The sequence below is a fragment of the Caloenas nicobarica genome, chromosome 3 (assembly GCF_036013445.1).
Source record: "Caloenas nicobarica isolate bCalNic1 chromosome 3, bCalNic1.hap1, whole genome shotgun sequence".
NCBI classification, from domain to species: domain Eukaryota; kingdom Metazoa; phylum Chordata; class Aves; order Columbiformes; family Columbidae; genus Caloenas; species Caloenas nicobarica.
The window spans coordinates 68,422,594-68,440,394 of record NC_088247.1 but is presented as its reverse complement, the minus strand read 5'-3'; the positions used below and the strand labels follow the sequence as shown (position 1 = coordinate 68,440,394).

Sequence of the window (17,801 nt, the reverse complement as noted above, 5' to 3'; positions counted from 1 at the left end):
CTGTGCTGATTCAGTTCCCAAGCAGCTGGCGGAGGTATAGCATGGCTGAAGCATTTAGACATCAACTCTTCTTGGGTTAGATCAGGATCCTGTTGCTTTTTAATCTTTCCTTGGATAAGATAGCTGAATCAAACTTTTAAAATTCGCTGCAGCATAGATATTCAGCCCTCAAATATTTCTTACTTTGATTCCCTGAATTCTTCTTTTTTCTTCCCCCAGAATATCAAGGATGAATACAATTCATGTTTAATATGGAGGTAATACTGCCGCTTTATTTATCTGTTTTATTGACCCGTTTACATAGCCAATGGTGGTGCTGCAAGCTGGTATTCAATTGGTGATATTTCGCTTTCCTGGAATATGTGCAATATGACTAATTTTATGAGTTAAACATTGAAGAGATGCCAGCAGTTTTTAAAAGTCACATTCCCACTTGGCTCTTTCTCATAATCACTGTTACAAGCAAGATTACTGGGATCACCATAACAATAAAAATAAGGGGGGGGAAAGTGTCTTGGTTTAGTCTGGGTTTTTGGAAGATTTTTTTTTTTTCTTTTTCTTAATTTTGCACTGGACAGCATTTATGCATTTGTATATGGTTAATGCCTCTGCTTGTTGTTTATAAGCAGTTTCTTCTCAGAAAATATATAAATCTGGGTCTGCTTAACAGCAGAGGAACACCACAAATGAGATTGTGGGGGCGGTGGCTGAAAAGTAGAAGCGGGATAGGGTCGAGGACTAAAACTTGGGTCCACCCCTTTCTGCTTACTGCTGTTCTGCTCTTCCATTTTCACCTTCTCCCTTTCGGGAGAAACTACTGAACTTGGAAGGAAGGCTTCACATTTCCATAGACATGGCATTCTTTTCTTCCTTAACCCCAGTCTTTATAGCCATTATATGTGTTTTGATTGGGGCAATACTGAAGAAGATTAATGGAGAGAAGGAAAAAAGTGAGACTAAAAGCAAGCGTCTATCTCACCCATGGGTGGATGAAGATTTAAAAGATGGCAGTGACCACCACTTAGAGGAAGAAGGTAAGAAAAGTGTTATCCATCTGAGCATTTTTGTTTCAGTTTTATCTGCTGATATGAATAAAGGAAATGTGATCTTCTGGACTTCTCCACAGCAATAGCAATGCATAGTGCTACACTGCTGCTGTGCTCCAAGCTTGTCAGCTCCCTGGAAGGAGGCTGTCCTCATGTCACGTCACTCTTGGTATAAATGTCTATTTCTTCCAGATCCCACAAGTCAGAGTGCAGAAAGAAAATGCATTTTCAAAGACCTCTGTCCCTCTGCACAGCAGATCTCAGGCCTGTGAGGGACTTTATGGGCAACGTAGGGAAAGAAAGGAGATACTGCTGAAGTCCCCCCAGCCTCTTCTAAGGCCTCATTGGTGTGAGCAAAGGGAAGACCTGAGCAGAGAGTTTCTATCTGTAAGATGATTTTGTAGACATCTCATCCCACTTTACCATCCAGTGCTACATATTTGGTCTCAGCACCCACAGAAAGGTTGGAAATGGGTTTATTGCAGTTGTTGCAAAAGTCTCCCATTTGTGACTTCTGAGAATGTCCATGAGAACTTTAGCTGGATTAGCACTGAGATAATTTAGGAGCTGTGTTGATCAAATATTTAAAACCAAAATGTGGTGATGGTGCTAATCTGTTCACTCAACTGTATATTTGAACCTGTACAGAATGCCTCTCTTTTTTCAGCAGTGATTTCTGATGCACAGCTTGGATAAAAGTCTGAGTACAAAATGTGCCCTTCCCTCTTTTTGCTTGCTGACTATTCTCCATACACTCCCTTTATTTCCTTGTGAAATATAAATCTATAGAGTTCTGTTCCTCTGAAGTTGTAAAACTTGCAGTTAGTAAAACTTTTTTTTTTTTTTTTTCCTTCCCCTTGAAGCTGGTGTGTTTTTTGGCCCATAACGACACATTCCTTGAGTCTGCTTCTAGGAATCTTGAAACTTATATTGGTTTTCTGCACATATACCTATCTCTAAGAACCATTATTTCTCTTTATTTCTTGATGTTTAGTGTACTTTGGGTTAGTGTTGTGTATCAGTTTCCAGAAATATTTGATACCTGGAACATTTTAAACTATGTTGACTATTTCCCAAATATACAAAATGTCTTTAAAAATTAGTTCATATGTTGTATCCTCCTTAGTTCAATGCAAAATTGCTCCTGTGTAAAATTATCCCATATTTCCTTTGTCACTAATGGCTTACTAGTTAAGTTAAATTGCTGCAAATTAAAATTCTTGTGGGTAGTTCAAGTGACAATCTATGAATTATCAGTGACATCTTTGACCAGAGCTCTTTCTATCAGTTTAAAAATGTAGATCTTCTAAATAAACAAACCTATTAGCTCTTACCAAAGAGCCTCACTGCCACAGCTCCATATATAAAATGTTATTTTTTGATGTCTTAGTTGTTTTCCTTTGTATACATGTGCTAAATTCAAAACTGTGCTAGTTTAAAATTACTTACAAAGAATGACAGGTAGATAGACACGTTTGTGCTGTTGCTAAAGGAGATTTATTTATTTTTAAATATAACTTCTCTCGATGTACCATGTCATCCAACATTAAATTAGATTTTCTTGCCATGTTGCTTTTAACAACAAATAATATTATTTTCCTTAACAGTGTGGGATTCAAATCAACAGTTTTGCAAAACAGGCATGTATTTTATCTCTAGAAAAATTAAAATACTTGCATCATATTTAGAGAAGTTTTTCTTCGGTAGGGGAAAGTCCAGTCTAAGTGAGAAGAGAATGTGGCCACCTTGGTAAGGATCTGCTGCTCTACTAATAGTATACCTAAGGATCAAAACATGTTCACCTTATTGCCAGTGTTAGAATTTTCACCAGCTGCACTAGCTGCTGAAATGGAAACATGGATGTTAACAGAAATTTTCTTAATAGTAAAGAATATTTTACCTGCTGTGTAAATTCTGCTACCATACTAATATATTTTTATCAGAAAAGCTCATTTCTACTTAAGTATCTCAAGCTGGCCTGTGTTTAAAGATAAAATTCGTCTGAAGAGACTTTGAGTTAGGTGAGATGAAACATTTCTAAGGCCTTGTCTAAAGCTAGGATCTAGGGCTGCTGTAGGTGAACAAGCTGAATTTTGAACAGCCTTCTGACAGAAAGGGGCAGCTGAAGACCAAGTCTTTCGATACGTGTTCATGATCAAAGTGAGGGCACTTTGTCAAGAGAGCAAAGCTCTCTGTTAGAAAAACACTGAACTTACTGAGGCGACATCAGCCCTGTGAACCTTCCCTCAAGTGGTGCTACCAGGGCTGTTTCCCCAGAGGGGGCCATACCTTTGGGCAGCAGAGCATCCAGTGCGAGCAGCTGAACTGCTTGGGCAGACTCAGTAGAATCACTTAATGGCAGTGAAGGGCAGAAGGGGGATGGCCAAGTGCTCCCGAGCTTGTCAGTGTTATGCATTCAGTAGCTGAAGAGAAGGATGTTTCTCAGAGCAGCCAGAAACCCACTTCTTTAGCTAAGTGGAAAGCATTAGCTCAGTCCATTTGTTTAATGCCTTAGCTGGCAGTACTTCAGATTTGTTTGCATACCCATCTGTCCTGCAACCTTTTCTTTCATTTATAAGATCCAGGATGAGAGATTGTTGTGCCATGGATTGGAAAGAATGGTCTCTATGTCTGTATATCTGGCCATGTCTTGCATAAAGCAATGTGTGATTACCGATTAGGTACAGATGAAGAAGATTTTTTCAGCCTTGTCTTGAACGATGAGTCACAAGGGCTCCCTTCTAGTGGTGGGCATCTGATCCCAAAACGGTGGTACCTTGTTTCACACTGCTTCAGGTTTCCACAATTAGATCTGGGCTGTTGCACAGACAAGTTCAGCCTCTAGCCCACGGAACTTATTGTACATTGGTCACTTTCTTGGTCATATATTCAGATCAATACAGTTGATGGACAAGGTAAATAAAGACCCAGTTTACAGTGGTGTGGAGGATGAGGTTGAATTTTATTTGTATGCTTGTTACTCTGGGAATCAGTTGCAGAGATTATTAGCAAAGACATTTTATTACTACATATTTAATTGTGAGGAGTCTGGTGATATACTCTATTTAACGACTTCAAAGCACTATACAAAGGCCCAAATGTTCCACTGCTCCTTGCTTGTGATACTTCTAACAGACCTCTTCCACTTAGAAGTATTTCTCCTCTTCCCAAGTTCAAAGGTTTTCCATGTCTTTCAGTAATACTACTGACATGAATGAGGCAGTAGCAGTTTAATTTTCCAATTCAATGGCAGTTCATGTTTTGTGTAATTTAGAAACACAGGACTTACATGGACTTGATGCATCATTGTGTTTATCTCCCTGCTGCTGCAGACACCTCCAGCCTTTGTCATTAGTTGGACTAACATGAAAACTGGCCTTTTTTGACCGCCATTTCTTTAACCTTGCTGGAGGGCTATTCCAGAGCTTTATGCAATGGGTTAAAAATCCTCCTCTGCCTGCTCAAGCTTATTTAATACTACTCTGTACCCATTTTGCCCATTCCAGTTTCTTGTTAGACTAAAGAAAACTTTTCCAGCCCTGGTGTATACCCTCCTGTGGTTTATAGGGAGAAATTGAATTACTTCTCAGCTTTCCTTTAACTAGGTAAACTAGCAAATCTTCTCTTTTAATAACAGACACTCCATTCCTCTGCAGATCTTAAGAAACCTGCAACTATTTTTCAGTTTGAGGTAATTGTCACGATATTTTGATGCTAGCTTTTTTCTTCCAGGGTCTGGCTCTGCCACTTGATACTCCTTTTGCTTAAGATCCCTGACCAGTTCTTGGGGTTTCCAAGGTCAGCCTACTAACCACTATTTATCACCCAGTAGTAAGGCACTCCATCTCTTTTAGTTCCCTGTTAGCCACACACTCAGTTCAGGATTGGATTCACTACTGAGATTCCTGTAGCGGCAGATTGTGTAGTGGTCTGCCATTAATCAAGCGAAAAACCACAAGGTCAGTTGCCCAGAATTTTAAGTCCAAAGATCTGACAGCTTTCTCTATATGCGTTTAATTGTTTTCCTATGCATCATGCCTTTACACTGGAAAAGAGGCTTGGAGAGGAATTCTGTGCTTAGGAAGCAATTCCTTAGAGATGAAACTGAAAGAGCTGGTTTGGAAAGCAAATGTGTTGGCCTAGACTGAGGTTACAAGCAAGATTTCTCAAGGATCAGTCTCAGGACTAATCGTTAATATTATTTAGTGGTCTTTGCATAAAACCAAGGAGTGTGCAAGTGAAATTTCTTAATGACATACAACGGGGAGCCAGTAACACAGGGAAGTGTCAGTGTAGGCAAAATAAATGGTCAACAGAAATGAAATTACAAGAGCTTGTTCTCAGCGTCAGTTTATGTTATTAGGAACTCATTATAATAATTTTTGCTACAAACTGAGGCAAAATTTATTACATGTTTTGCAGGCTGATTATAACTTCCCATATGAACTGCTGGAAAGAACACAAACCTCATTCTAAAGTGTATCCAGAGAGGAATTTCTGATAGAGTTAGAGAAATAGTACATTTAAAATGAGATTTCATTTGGGATATCTGAGCCAAAACCGTTTCAGATTTGCTTAAAAAGCAGGAAGCCTGATGACTGTTGTAAATGTACAACAGAATTGATGGCAATCTTGAGAATGTGGCTAATGAAATAATAGACTGACTAGCAGGTTGTCTGTTGTCCGTCAAATGATGTAATGCACAGAGATGTAAACAAGACATTCATAGTATTGTATAATGTGACCGTACAAACAGGAATATGTCTAAACACAGCAATTAAAGATATAGAGAGCAGGCACTAAACAGATGGTTCTGATAATGATTTTAGCTTAGCATATGGATAATGTTAACTGCTAAGAGTGGATGGTAGACACATGGTAGAGGAGAATAAATAATAGATGAATTTATTTTAAAAAATTGCCAGGAGAGTTTTTGTTTTGTGTATCACTTCTCTCACTTCTGGGTTTTCCTGCCTCAGTTGGTATTCCCATTTTGAGTGTATTAAGGTTTGTAAGTTTTACTTAGAAAACTTAAGCTCAGATATGGTGAGTCTCACACTTTCCTTCTCATTAGTCACCTCACCTTTGTCCCACGTTCAACAACTTTGGAAGTACTTGTCTTTTTTCATCTTGTTACCACACAGAAACTTCAATTCTTTTATTTTCTTCTACTCGCATGGAAAAACAAAAACAAAAACAAAAACCCACACAAAACAAAACATGCAAACAAACCTCTCAAAATTTAAGTTGGCTTGGCCTTAGGTAATACTGCAAGCTTTATACTTTCTGTCTTACAAGACCTAGGTTTCTGTGCTAACTAATCCTTTTCTTCCATTCCTAGTTGCCTATAGGTCATTTAATTGAGATGCTTATTAAACCAGTTACATCTAAGATTAATTTTATAACTCTGATTTAAAGACATGCCAAATCTCCCTGCTTTCTGATCCCTGAGTTCTTCAATCTGAGTTCTCCCGTGTAACTTTTCTTAACCCCTTATTTTCCTCAAGTTTGTTCCCTTAAAAATTGAGAGCCACAGTTGCAGGCCTACTTTTCCTCACCCTTTAATTTAGTCAATTAAATTGAATGAACTGATAATCTCAGTTTAGAAGTTCTTTCTTTTATAACTTCCTCCCTTTTCGCTGAAATGAAAGCTGAAAGAGTAACTACACCAAGAGAAGAACAGGTTATTTGGTTAAGGTACTGGATGTTTCACTTGGGAAGCTTGGTTTCTAATATTAACTTATCTTTCTGTCAACATCCTATTGCACCACACAACTTGCCAGTGTAAACACAGCCTTTTAACCCTGTGGTATTCCCTTCACTGAGTGGGGAGGAGGAACAGCAAAAAAGGGGATGTGAAAGTTTCTGAAAGAGATCACCAGAATCCTAGTGAGCCAGTAGCTATTTAATAGTAAATAATGTACCTTACTAAGGGTGAACCACAAAAGGAACACTAGGAAGAGACATCCTCTTTCTTTTTCAGTTCGAATGTGCAAGAAGGCCACACAAATAATTTTTACAATGGATCACCGTTTCCCATTACCCCGGAGCCAGGTCCTTGCAAACTGTGACCAAGAGTGCTTAACATAGCCATGAAATGCTAGACAAAACAAATTTTCTGGGTGACTTCTTTGTGAGCAAAGTGAAATGCATATTGTTTGGGGACCAGAATCATACTGTTTAGATTCACCATATGAAACTGGATAGATTGCAGCCTCTTGCACATGCTAGGCCACACTTGTGAATATTTCACTGCTGTTTATAAAATGAACAAAAAAATCAGCCTGGTCTCTAAGGCAACCGCATACTACTAAAACACAGAAATAATTGCTGTTTGAATTTGCACTGGAGATTGCTATGATTCCAGAATAATAGCCTAATGGTGACTGAAAAAGAACTTGAATATTTTTTTCCTGACTCAGCCCTCTGTGGCAGATTGTTCAATACTATTGACTAGTCAAAATGCAAAATTTAAATGGCTTTAACTGCCACATCATAGTTGCAAAAAATGCTATCCCTGCTGATTCCAGGAACGCAGGGGAGAAAGAGGAGATCTTAGAGACAATAGAAAATGCATCTTGTGGTATAAAAAACCTCAAAGAGGCAGATTTCAGTGAAATGAGGAACCATTTTGAGTTCTTAAATTAAAGACAAGAAATAGAATATCCTACACTTGATATGTTGTTATCCCAAGTATAGATGCCTGTCATCCATTTCCTCTTATGCTGAAAGTATTGTGAAACCAAAGAACTTAACCACAAAGTCACATTTGTGCAGAGCCTGGACTTGTAATGCTTCTGCTATGAAACATGAATATGGAAGAATCTGACATTCAGCTCTTCAGAGGAGATTTATACATATTGGTAGTTAAGCCCTTTCAACTTCAGTAATGTAATTGATTTTTTATTATTAGACTTCTCAGGAAGGAATACACATGTTCACATTCACTAACTGAGAAAAGTGGGCTTAAAGGTGGGCCGACTTTTTCAGCTTGTAAGCCATTTTTACAAGCAGGCTTGGACACTGGAGTGGAGAAGGCCATAACTTCTTCGTCAATCACACTTGATAGAGCCAGCCAGGACCCTTCCGCCTCTTGGTATTTAAACAAGGTGTTTATTCAGTAGCTGGAGTTTGGGATCAATGAGTTGTGTCAACTGGAACCTCAGACTTTGCCTTTCTAGTGGTGTAGAAGTGCAGTGTAGGCCAATGCAGGGCAAAGTGCGTTACGGTGATGAATGCCAAAGATATAACCAGCATTCTCCAGTAAAAAACCCAAATCCCTGACCTCTTTTATTTTCTTGCAGAGGTTGACGAAGTGTGGCAAGGACTTGATGAAAATGTTGCTCATGTCCCCTTCTTCGCAGAGCGTTACTCTGAGGCCGAAATGATTAAAAGGTCACAGATGTTTTACGAACTTCTTAATAAGAGGCGGTCTGTCAGGTTTCTCAGTGATGAGCCGGTCCCCAGGGAGGTTATCGATAATGTCATCAGAACAGCAGGTATGCTACTGGGTGGTTCAAGGTTTGAAAAGAAAAAAAAAAAAAAATTCAGCATTGCTGTTTAACTGTGCAAAAGTGATGTGGAAAAGCCAAGAGAATTGGCATTTGGCTTATGGTTTTCATAGATTCACCTGTAAGCCATAATGAATGAGTACCCATTGACTGATTGGAAATTACTCAGCTTGAACAACTGTATGTCAGGGACTGGTCTAGGGCATTCCCAATTCCTTTGTATTTGCAGTGCACCCAAAAGGGAAAAAGAGCATTTCCACAGCACGAAATAAAACATTTCATTTTCTAGCTTTAAAATATGTTGTTTAAAATAAAATTGAGGTACAATTTCATTAGACATCTTTCAAATAGAAATATTGAAATGTTTTCCCTCAAAAATGTAAAACCATGTGTACTTCTCATGCTTTAAAATGTAATGTATTATGATGATATTTATCATGTGTGGGGTTTGTGTTTTGTTTTGTGGTTTTCTTGGTTGTGGTTGGTTTTGGTTTTTCACTTGTGGTTGGTTTTGGTTTTCTTTTTCCCCAAACAAATTGATGAAATTGTCTCAGCCATGAAAAATATTTTAGTTGACATAAATAGTTGCAGTTTATTGAGGGGAAAAAGTTTCAGACTAGAGCAAAAAATGTTTTCCAGTCCTTTCTATGACTGGAGTGCTATGCTGAGGACCCTGACTGAGGTTATTTGACTGAATATTAGAAATGGATTTTTTTTTTCTTTCTTTTTTTTTTTTTAAATTTAAGAGTGAGCGAGAGAGAATTTATGTGTTTCTAATAATTACTGCCACATCCTAGCCTAATCTCATCTCTGCTTTAGTAACGTTGACTTCAGCCAGGAATGGTTTTGACCCTCATTATTTCTCATTTTCTATGACCTAGTCGCTACTAGTATAGAAGATATTTGCAAACTGCCTTAGAAAAAGGTTCGATAGCCTCTAGCAAGATTAATAATATAGGGATTCTCAGCATTTGAGATGCATTTTTTCCTTTAACAAACTGTAAGCAGCTTTGTTACTGCACTGTAAAGAGTCTTCATCTTTCTCTAATTAGCTGGGAGTCATTAAAACACTGAGCATGTTTTGGCAAATGCAGCAAAGCGAACAAGCCTGGAGTGCAGATGAAGTACTTATGGCTGTGTAGAGAAAAAGAAATAAAGCAAAGCATAAATGTCATCAGTTCTTACCCAAACCGAGAGGCAAGGTTCACAACATAAAAACAGTTCAAGCTGCTTATTCAGTGTTTCTCAAACTGAAATCAGTGCTTAGGTAAGCAAATAGTGTATATGTCCAAGGCCTTCAAATATTTTTAAAATGTGTATGAGGAGCTAGAGAGATCTAAACAGTCTACTTTATCCAATTATCTGTGAACCCACACAGATAACTATATTCTTCAGCCTTCTGGCTTTCATCCTCTAGGCAGTTAAAATATTCTCAAATGGTGTTGGTGTGTAATGATCAAGGCTGAATGAGCAAGTGCAGATTTAATACGTGCACACCTACATACACCAGCTGTCGTTGGGACAAGAGGCTCAAACCTGTGTGCTATATGGCAGATGCCGGCATTGTGCATCTCCTCAGCTTTGTCAGTCAGTGACTGCGGGTGGCCGTTTCGCCTTGGTTCCCTTAAAGCCATTATTAGCTTTGCCCTTCAGATAAAATCGTGTCGAAGAGTGGGGTGCATATTCAGATGACGTATTGCTTTTGGTATAATGCAGTAACGTGACTGTGTGCCTATATTGCACCATAACACTGCCTCATCATAAGAACCTCAAAGGAATATTTATAAATCCCTAACTTTAGTTTCCTGTAAGACAGCTGTATGGAAGGACTAATCTCTGTCATTGAACGGGACTTTTCATTCCTTGAGAAAGAAATAAATGGGATTGTCTGCCAGAATTAATCTCAGTCCTTTTCTCCCCATCTCATCCACTTGCTTTCCCATTGCTCTGTTGGTCAGTCTGAAAGCCCACAAGGAGGAGCTGATACCTCCCACTGCACACCCTCCTTCCTGGGTTTTCATCTTTCCCTGGTTTTGTATGAAGGTACTTCACCCAGTGGAGCACACACTGAGCCCTGGACCTTTGTGGTAGTGCAAGATCCATGTTTAAAACATAAGATTCGTGAGATTGTAGAAGAAGAAGAAGAAATCAACTACAAAAAAAGGATGGGAGACAGATGGGTTAATGACCTGAAAAGACTGAGGTATGGAAAAGTCAGTTGACTAAGGGGTTTGAAGGGATGTTTTAGTCTGGGAAAGACTATACTGGGATACTGGGAAATTTTAGTCATGTGCCTTTTTTTTTTCCCCCTCACTTATTTTCAGGTAGGAAAACAAAACCTGAAGTTATTCAGCTCAATTTTTAAAACCTTGTTTTAAAAATGTTCTTTCGAACCTGTACTCTTTAAAATCTCCCTAGTTTTCTGGTGCTGCTCAGGAGAGCAGCTATAAATATTTCCCACATCCCAATCAGAGAAAAAGAATGAAAGTACAGTCGGAGACTGCCCCAGCCAGAGCGTTGCCAGAGTCACTATAATGTGGTCCTTTTGTGACTTTACAGCTGGAAAGAAAAGACTGCTGTTTGAGGAAAGTGGCATTTCCACACAGCAGGAGCTTAAAAAACATTTTTATCTATATGTTAATTCTGGCTTCCTTGTTCTAAGATCCAGGTGAGATGCAGCATCTGACTGCACACAAAACAAAAACTCACTATGCCCGTGTGCTTCAATCTGACCAGAAGAAGGATGAAATAAGTGATTCAGATGTTCAGGACACTCTTTCCTGTTGCATGGCTTTGTCTTCATTCTCAAGACAATGGGAATATTACTGAAAGCACCACAGTTTAGAAAATTTAAGTGATAAAATGAAGCGTGTCTTGAATTCTTCTACTATCCTTTTCCATTTCCTCCTCTCTCTTAATGTATTTCTAAGATTGAAGTTTGGAAAGAAAAACTTAAAAATATGTGTAGAATTGTGCCTTGGTGGCTGGTTCTTAAAATTACCTCCAGTCAAAGGAATTATATACTCTCCATCTTGAAACTTTTCCAAGCATTTGACTCCATCATTATTTTTTTTATATGGACCTAACTCTCGTCCCATTTTTTTTCTGTTGTTTGCCAAACTATGAAATTCCAAAAGTCACTAGGAGCTTTGCTGCTAACTGAGGTAGCCCCAAAGCTTGTCCCTATGCAAGTCCCAAATTATGCAATATTTAATTGTTCCGAATGCCTGACTGACTTGCTAACTTCACACAATGGGAAGACGTCTACTGAGTCTTGGCTTGTCAAGTGAAGCCCACGCACTAAGCTTTATAGGGTTGATTTGTCTTACTTATTTCACAATGTTATTATTTTTCAGGTGCTTATGTACTAGGTAAACAACTAAAATATAGTATTTTTAATATCTTGAGTGAGAACAGTAGAAAACACACATTTTGTTGTCTAAATCCTACATCATAATTGTACATATTGTAATTGAAAAAATTGGGAACCAAATGAATTATAGTAGAGCTGAAATACCCAGAAACAGAATAACATTTTTTGCTGTAAGGATATATTTAGCTTTAAACCTTCAACCAAGAAGTTTTCAGCTTTTCTGCCACCAGTTTTCCCTGCAATCACAAAAAAATTTGGCACTGCTGGTAGCAAGTGGAGCTGCAAGCCTGCAAAATTCCAGGAATTAAATAATCTCAAGCGCAAATGCTCATGAGGCCAGTCCATAGATAAGAGGTCAAGAACTACGTTGTATTTTTACGCAGTTCCACTCTTCAGAGCGAGTGCATCAACTCCTCAGCCAAATCTGTTAAAATTGAGAACTCTATTTGAGCTTTTTTTTTTTTAAAGAAATGTTTCTATTTAAGCTGATAATACTTAATCCTTTGCAGTAAAAGTTTTAAGTTTAGTCTACTGCTATAATTGTCATGTGCTCCTTTGCAGGCAGCAGATGTGACTTAAAGGAAAGTGAAAAGGTTGCAAAATAAATGTCTTAAACATTATTCTTTTGCAGAACAAACTGGATCAAGGAGTACTTGGACACTGCTCCATATTTGATCCTCATTTTCAAGCAGACATATGGGCAGCTTCCAAATGGCAAGAAGAAGACCCACTACTACAATGAAATCAGTGTTTCTATTGCCTGTGGTATCCTGCTTGCTGCACTGCAGGTATGTCAACAGAACCAACATACTGAGAGTCAATATATCGATTTGGATTACATACCAAAGCTCTTCTGCCCAGATGAGGGTGGAACCCAATATAGATTTTAACATCGTCAGTCTTGTGCATTACTCCAGTTCCTGGCAATACATCTTAATTTTGAGTTTTAATGTTATTCTGCCCAGGTCTACATCTGGGAAGGTGATTCCTATCCTCAGTACTGGTTAACAAGAAGAAAAATATAATGCAACTTGCTTCCAGAGTTGTCACTCTTCTCCTGGAACAGGCTTCAGCCGCTGTTGTTTCTGCCTTATGCTAACAGGGCTGACAGGGTCTGCAACCTACCCAAGCATGGCTGTGCACTGCCACACTGGCCCCTTCTTTCCAGTAATCCTTAAAAAATGACTTAACCTCAAATCATCTTTAGTACACAATGGAAAAAAAAAAAATCAGGGATGTTTTTCACAGAACAGGCTGTGCTATTTCAATCAGTCTTTCTGAGGCATTTCTGAAAGAGAATTGATTTCTAAAGCTCAGCATGTTTGACACCAGCAGTTGGATTTTTCTCAGTGGTTTCTCCATGCTCAGTTCTGCTTGTTGTATCTGATGTACTCATACATGTGTTTAAATAGTGAAGTTATTCTGATAGTTAACTTGGCCTGTCAGCAGGATAACAGCAAGGTGCCACCTCTTATATTAGGCCAATTTCCTATCAGAAACTGCCATTTCTCCTCCATTGTGTTTTGAGTGACTCTTCTTTTCCTGCATTGCTGCTCCTCAGGAGGATCTTCAGGGTTGGAAATCTGAGAAATGAGCAGCTCAGAAGCACATTGCTGGGGCGTTAGGGCTCTGCAACTGCACAGTGCTCTATGAAGCTGAGAGCAAAGGGAACGGGGCAGAACCAGCACTGTGTCACCAGTGCCTTAGTCAGAAGCAGCAGAAGTGACAAGGCTCCACTTTCCCCTGAGTGAGCCCACCTTCAGGTTGGGACTTCAGAGGCTCCCTACTGACTGTTAGGCTCCTTAGTGCTAGATCTATAAATTAATTGACATTAAAGGACACAGAGCCATGGACTCATAACATTCAACACCACCACTACTAGCTCGTCCCCTCTTCAGAAGGTCACAGAGATTACTTAACATGAAAGGCCCATTGCCTGAGCACCTCTCCCTGGCTGACTTTTATTTCTCAAAGCCTCTCAAAATGCTTGTGTTACGTGGAGGGAGAGACTGAAATCCACATGTGCAGCTCTCAGGCAGTGCCTCAGTTGTGTTGTCATATCTTAGATCATGCCAGCTCTTTATTATTTGTCAGATTGTTTAGGTTTTTTGTGAGACGTTGTATGAGGAGTGACACATAGACTTATTTTAGAGTTCTGATGTAAGCCAGAATATTGGCCACTGTGAGAGAGGCTGACAGACTCCTGTGACAACTTCTGAGGCAGAGTCTGTGCCCCTGTCCCCATGAGGTAGCAATGCTCACAAATCTGTAAGACATCTTCCTGTCAGCTGTATGGAGGCAAGAACTGAAACATTTATCTGGAGGAGCCCGATGAACCCCATGGGGTGATATTCCAGTGATATTCTCATAGCTGCTCTTCAGCTTCACTGTGGTCAGGAGTCCCCCATGACACTGAGCACTGCAGGCAGGCTTCTGCTGCACAGCACGCAGACATTGCAGGCAGAATGTGCTGTTGCTGCGGAGGAGAAATGCTGTGCTTCTCTGTAAGCAAAATGGGCATCTGTTATGGTACCATTGAGGCTGTTACCAAATCAGATGTTCTAAAGCCTGCACCAGAGTCTAATGAAGCAGTGTTTCTGAGCTAGTCAATAGGAAAATATCTACAGGTCTCGTGGGAATACGGGATACAAATACAGAGCCCAGACCTCTGTCTCACTCTGTTGCTGTCTGTTTTGCTGCAGAATGTGGGTCTGTACACCGTGACCTCCACACCCCTCAACTGTGGCCCCCAACTCCGGGTGCTGCTCCAGCGCCCAGCAAATGAGAAGCTGCTCTTGCTGCTCCCCGTTGGTTATCCCAAGAAAGACGCTACTGTGCCTGCGCTGACCCGAAAGCCGCTGGGAGACATCATGGTCCTCATGTGAGCCCAGTGCCATGAGGAAGGAGCACATCCCTGCTGCCAGCCAGCGAGCAGCAGCCCACTGAAGTTGTCACTGCTGTTTCTGTGTGTCATCCTCCTACATCACTGCTGCTCTGGCTTTTTACACTTGTGTTTCTTTTAGTGCTAGTAATCTTCTAATAGCAGTGAGCAGTCAAGCACTGTGCGTTTCGCAGGTGCTATTGCCAGTGAGCCCAGGCGGTTGTTCCAGGGGACACATACAATGGCATTTAAATGACCTTCATCACTTGATTATTCTTACGCATTGTAGGGACAAATCTTTCCTTGAACTGGAAAGTATATTCTCCTGATACTTTTATGATTACCATTACACCGTTATTTTCTCTTCAGAATTTTAATGGAGGTTATATTAAAAGATGTAAAGAGAGCAAACTCAGCTGTCTTCTCTTGATCGGTGTATGTTATTTTAATGCCCCTTCCCCTTCACCGTGTTCAGTTCTGTGTAGGAGGAAGCTATTTTTCTCATATACGGTAGCACTTTCCCTATTTGATTGATCTCAAAAATCTTGTCTATACCAGGCTTTCTTTAATTATTGCTGGTACAAGTGTCTTTGGCTGGAGGAGATCTAGTAGGAACAAGGCATCCAAGTAATTTCCTTGTTACCATTTATTTATACATGATCCAGGCAAAGTTGGATCATATGGCAGCTATCAGTCATGCCCCCTATATTTACTGCTTCCACTGGAAGCAGCCCAAAGGGAACTACTATTCTGGTTATCCTGTTTATAGCTACAACTATGCCAGTTCAACACCCTTATATTTAAACTGCTTTAGAGACCCTGAGAAGTGAGAGATGCTTTCATGTAGCACCAAATGAGGCATATTTCGGTTTATTTTAAGGCCGCTTCCCACAAAAGCAATGCTCCCTCCTAAAAGCCTTGTCCACAGACAAGATGTGGATGAGCACCAGTGGGAGCTGCTCACTGGGTTGATGCTCCTGATACCTGCGCTGCCAGAGCCCCCTCGTGGGGTTGTGGTTCCTGATGGCTTTGCAAGCAGCACAAGATGAAAACACTGAGAGATAGATGTCCTTCGTTGAAGCTGTCTGTATGCTGTGAAATACTTTCCCACCCTGCTCTCTGCTGCATGTAACTTCGGGCAAATTCAGCCAAATTGGCTTCGGCCTTCCTTGGGGGTTGCTCGAGTAAACTCACTGCACCTTGTCTGAAGTCAGTCCTATTTAACATGACCTGTTGTCCACTGAGCAGGTGGAGGGGATAACATTTTGTAGAGGCAGAGCTTTTTGCAGTGTCAATGCCTCTGTCACCCAATGAGAAAAACTATCTTCCTCTTTGGCAGGCCATTTTGCTGGTATTTAGCAGGTATGGCTATGTGTTCACCTGTGTTCCTAGCCCCATTTCACATCATCAGTGATACAGCAACAGCAGGAAGAGTTTCTCATGCAGACCTAGTCTGTAGTGAGCTTTTATAACTACAGTAAAATAAAAAAGGAGAAGTCCTATGTCTACATGCTTGCAAGGTCTAAAAGCTAGTCAGGGAGAGAGGCATGAGGTGAACCATGCCAAGGCCGACAGGCTGCAGATCCTCAGTTGTCAGGAATACATATTAAAGATGGTGTAACAAGTTTTCCTTCTGTGCAGATGCTGCTCTGCCATACCAGGCCCCTTTGCAAAGCAGCTCGTACCTGCTGTAAATGCATACAAGCCTTATGCAAAGTTTGTTCTAATTCAGAGATCATATCAATAAAGAACTGAACCTCTGTCACTTTGCAATCAGTCCTGTAACTACAAAAATAAACTTATTCTGTCTGGCCTCAGTCTGCAAAATAGATGGCATGTTTATTACGTGACAGCACTCAGAAAAGCTTTACCTAATGAATTCAGCTTCAAACAGCCATATTTGCATATGTAAGGATATTTCTAGTATGGTTTCAGAATTAAAAAAAAAAACAAACACAAAACCAAAGAACTAAACCACTTCCAAAATATGTGAAAAATTGTCACAATAGCAAACATTGGTGTATACCAATATACCTTTTTATATCAAAGAAGATTAATGGTGTTTTTCCCCCCATGTGTTGACTCCAGTAATTAATATACACATAGCAGCTGAAAAACCCAAGCCCTCACACCTACTAGATAGGAAGGATTCTACCCAGGCAAACATTTCTGGAATTACAAAGTAGAAGTAAAAGAAGCATTTTTTTCCTCCTATATAAATGGTTGTTCAAGCGCATACACTCCAACAGTATCACAATTGCTGATGATACTGCAGAATCTCATATAAATCATGTTAGCACTCCTGTTGTGATAAGCCTACTTGGAATTGCCACTGTTCTCTAATAAGTGTGTTGTCTTTACTTAAAAACCAAAATAAATAAGAATAAATTTTGCCTTTTCATGCAGAACATTATTAAATAAAATCATAGAAGGAGGGGCTGGCCACTTGGGAAGAATATAAGGCTGTTGTTAAAAGATGTAGGGAGGCAACTAGGAAAGCTTAAGAGTTAAACCTGGCAAGAGGGATCAAGGACAACAGAAAGAGCTTCTTCAAATACATGGCAGATAAAACTAACACCAGAGGCAATGTAGGCCCACTGATGAACGGGGTGGGTGCCCTGGTGACAGAAGGTACAGAGAAGGCAGGATTACTGAATGCCTTCTTTGTCTCTGTCTACTCTGCTGGAGGCTGTCCTGAGGAGCCCTGTACCCCTGAGGCCCCAGAGGAAGGCAGGGCAATGGAGGAGTTTGCCTTAGTTGATGAGGACTGGGTTAGGGACCAGTTAAGCAATCTGGACATCCATAAATCCATGGGTCCAGATGGGATGCACCTGCGGGTGCTGAGGGAGCTGGCTGAAGTCATTGCTGGACCACTCTCCATCATCTTTGCCAAGTCTTGGGAAACGGGAGAGGTGCCTGAGGACTGGAGGAAAGCAAATGTCACTCCGGTCTTCAAAAAGGGCAAAAAAGGGGACCCGGGCAACTATAGA

At 40.1% G+C, this 17,801-nt stretch overlaps 1 protein-coding gene across 1 annotated transcript; it reads left to right on the top strand.

The window, feature by feature from the left end:
• Positions 1 to 401: 401 nt before the first annotated feature.
• Positions 402 to 17,124, top strand: IYD (iodotyrosine deiodinase). Its single transcript, XM_065631832.1, is given in 7 exon segments — positions 402 to 500; positions 503 to 598; positions 812 to 1,034; positions 8,351 to 8,545; positions 10,601 to 10,760; positions 12,562 to 12,718; positions 14,633 to 17,124. Coding segments are annotated over 7 exon segments (1,113 nt in total). The 3' UTR covers positions 14,816 to 17,124.
• Positions 17,125 to 17,801: the final 677 nt, after the last annotated feature.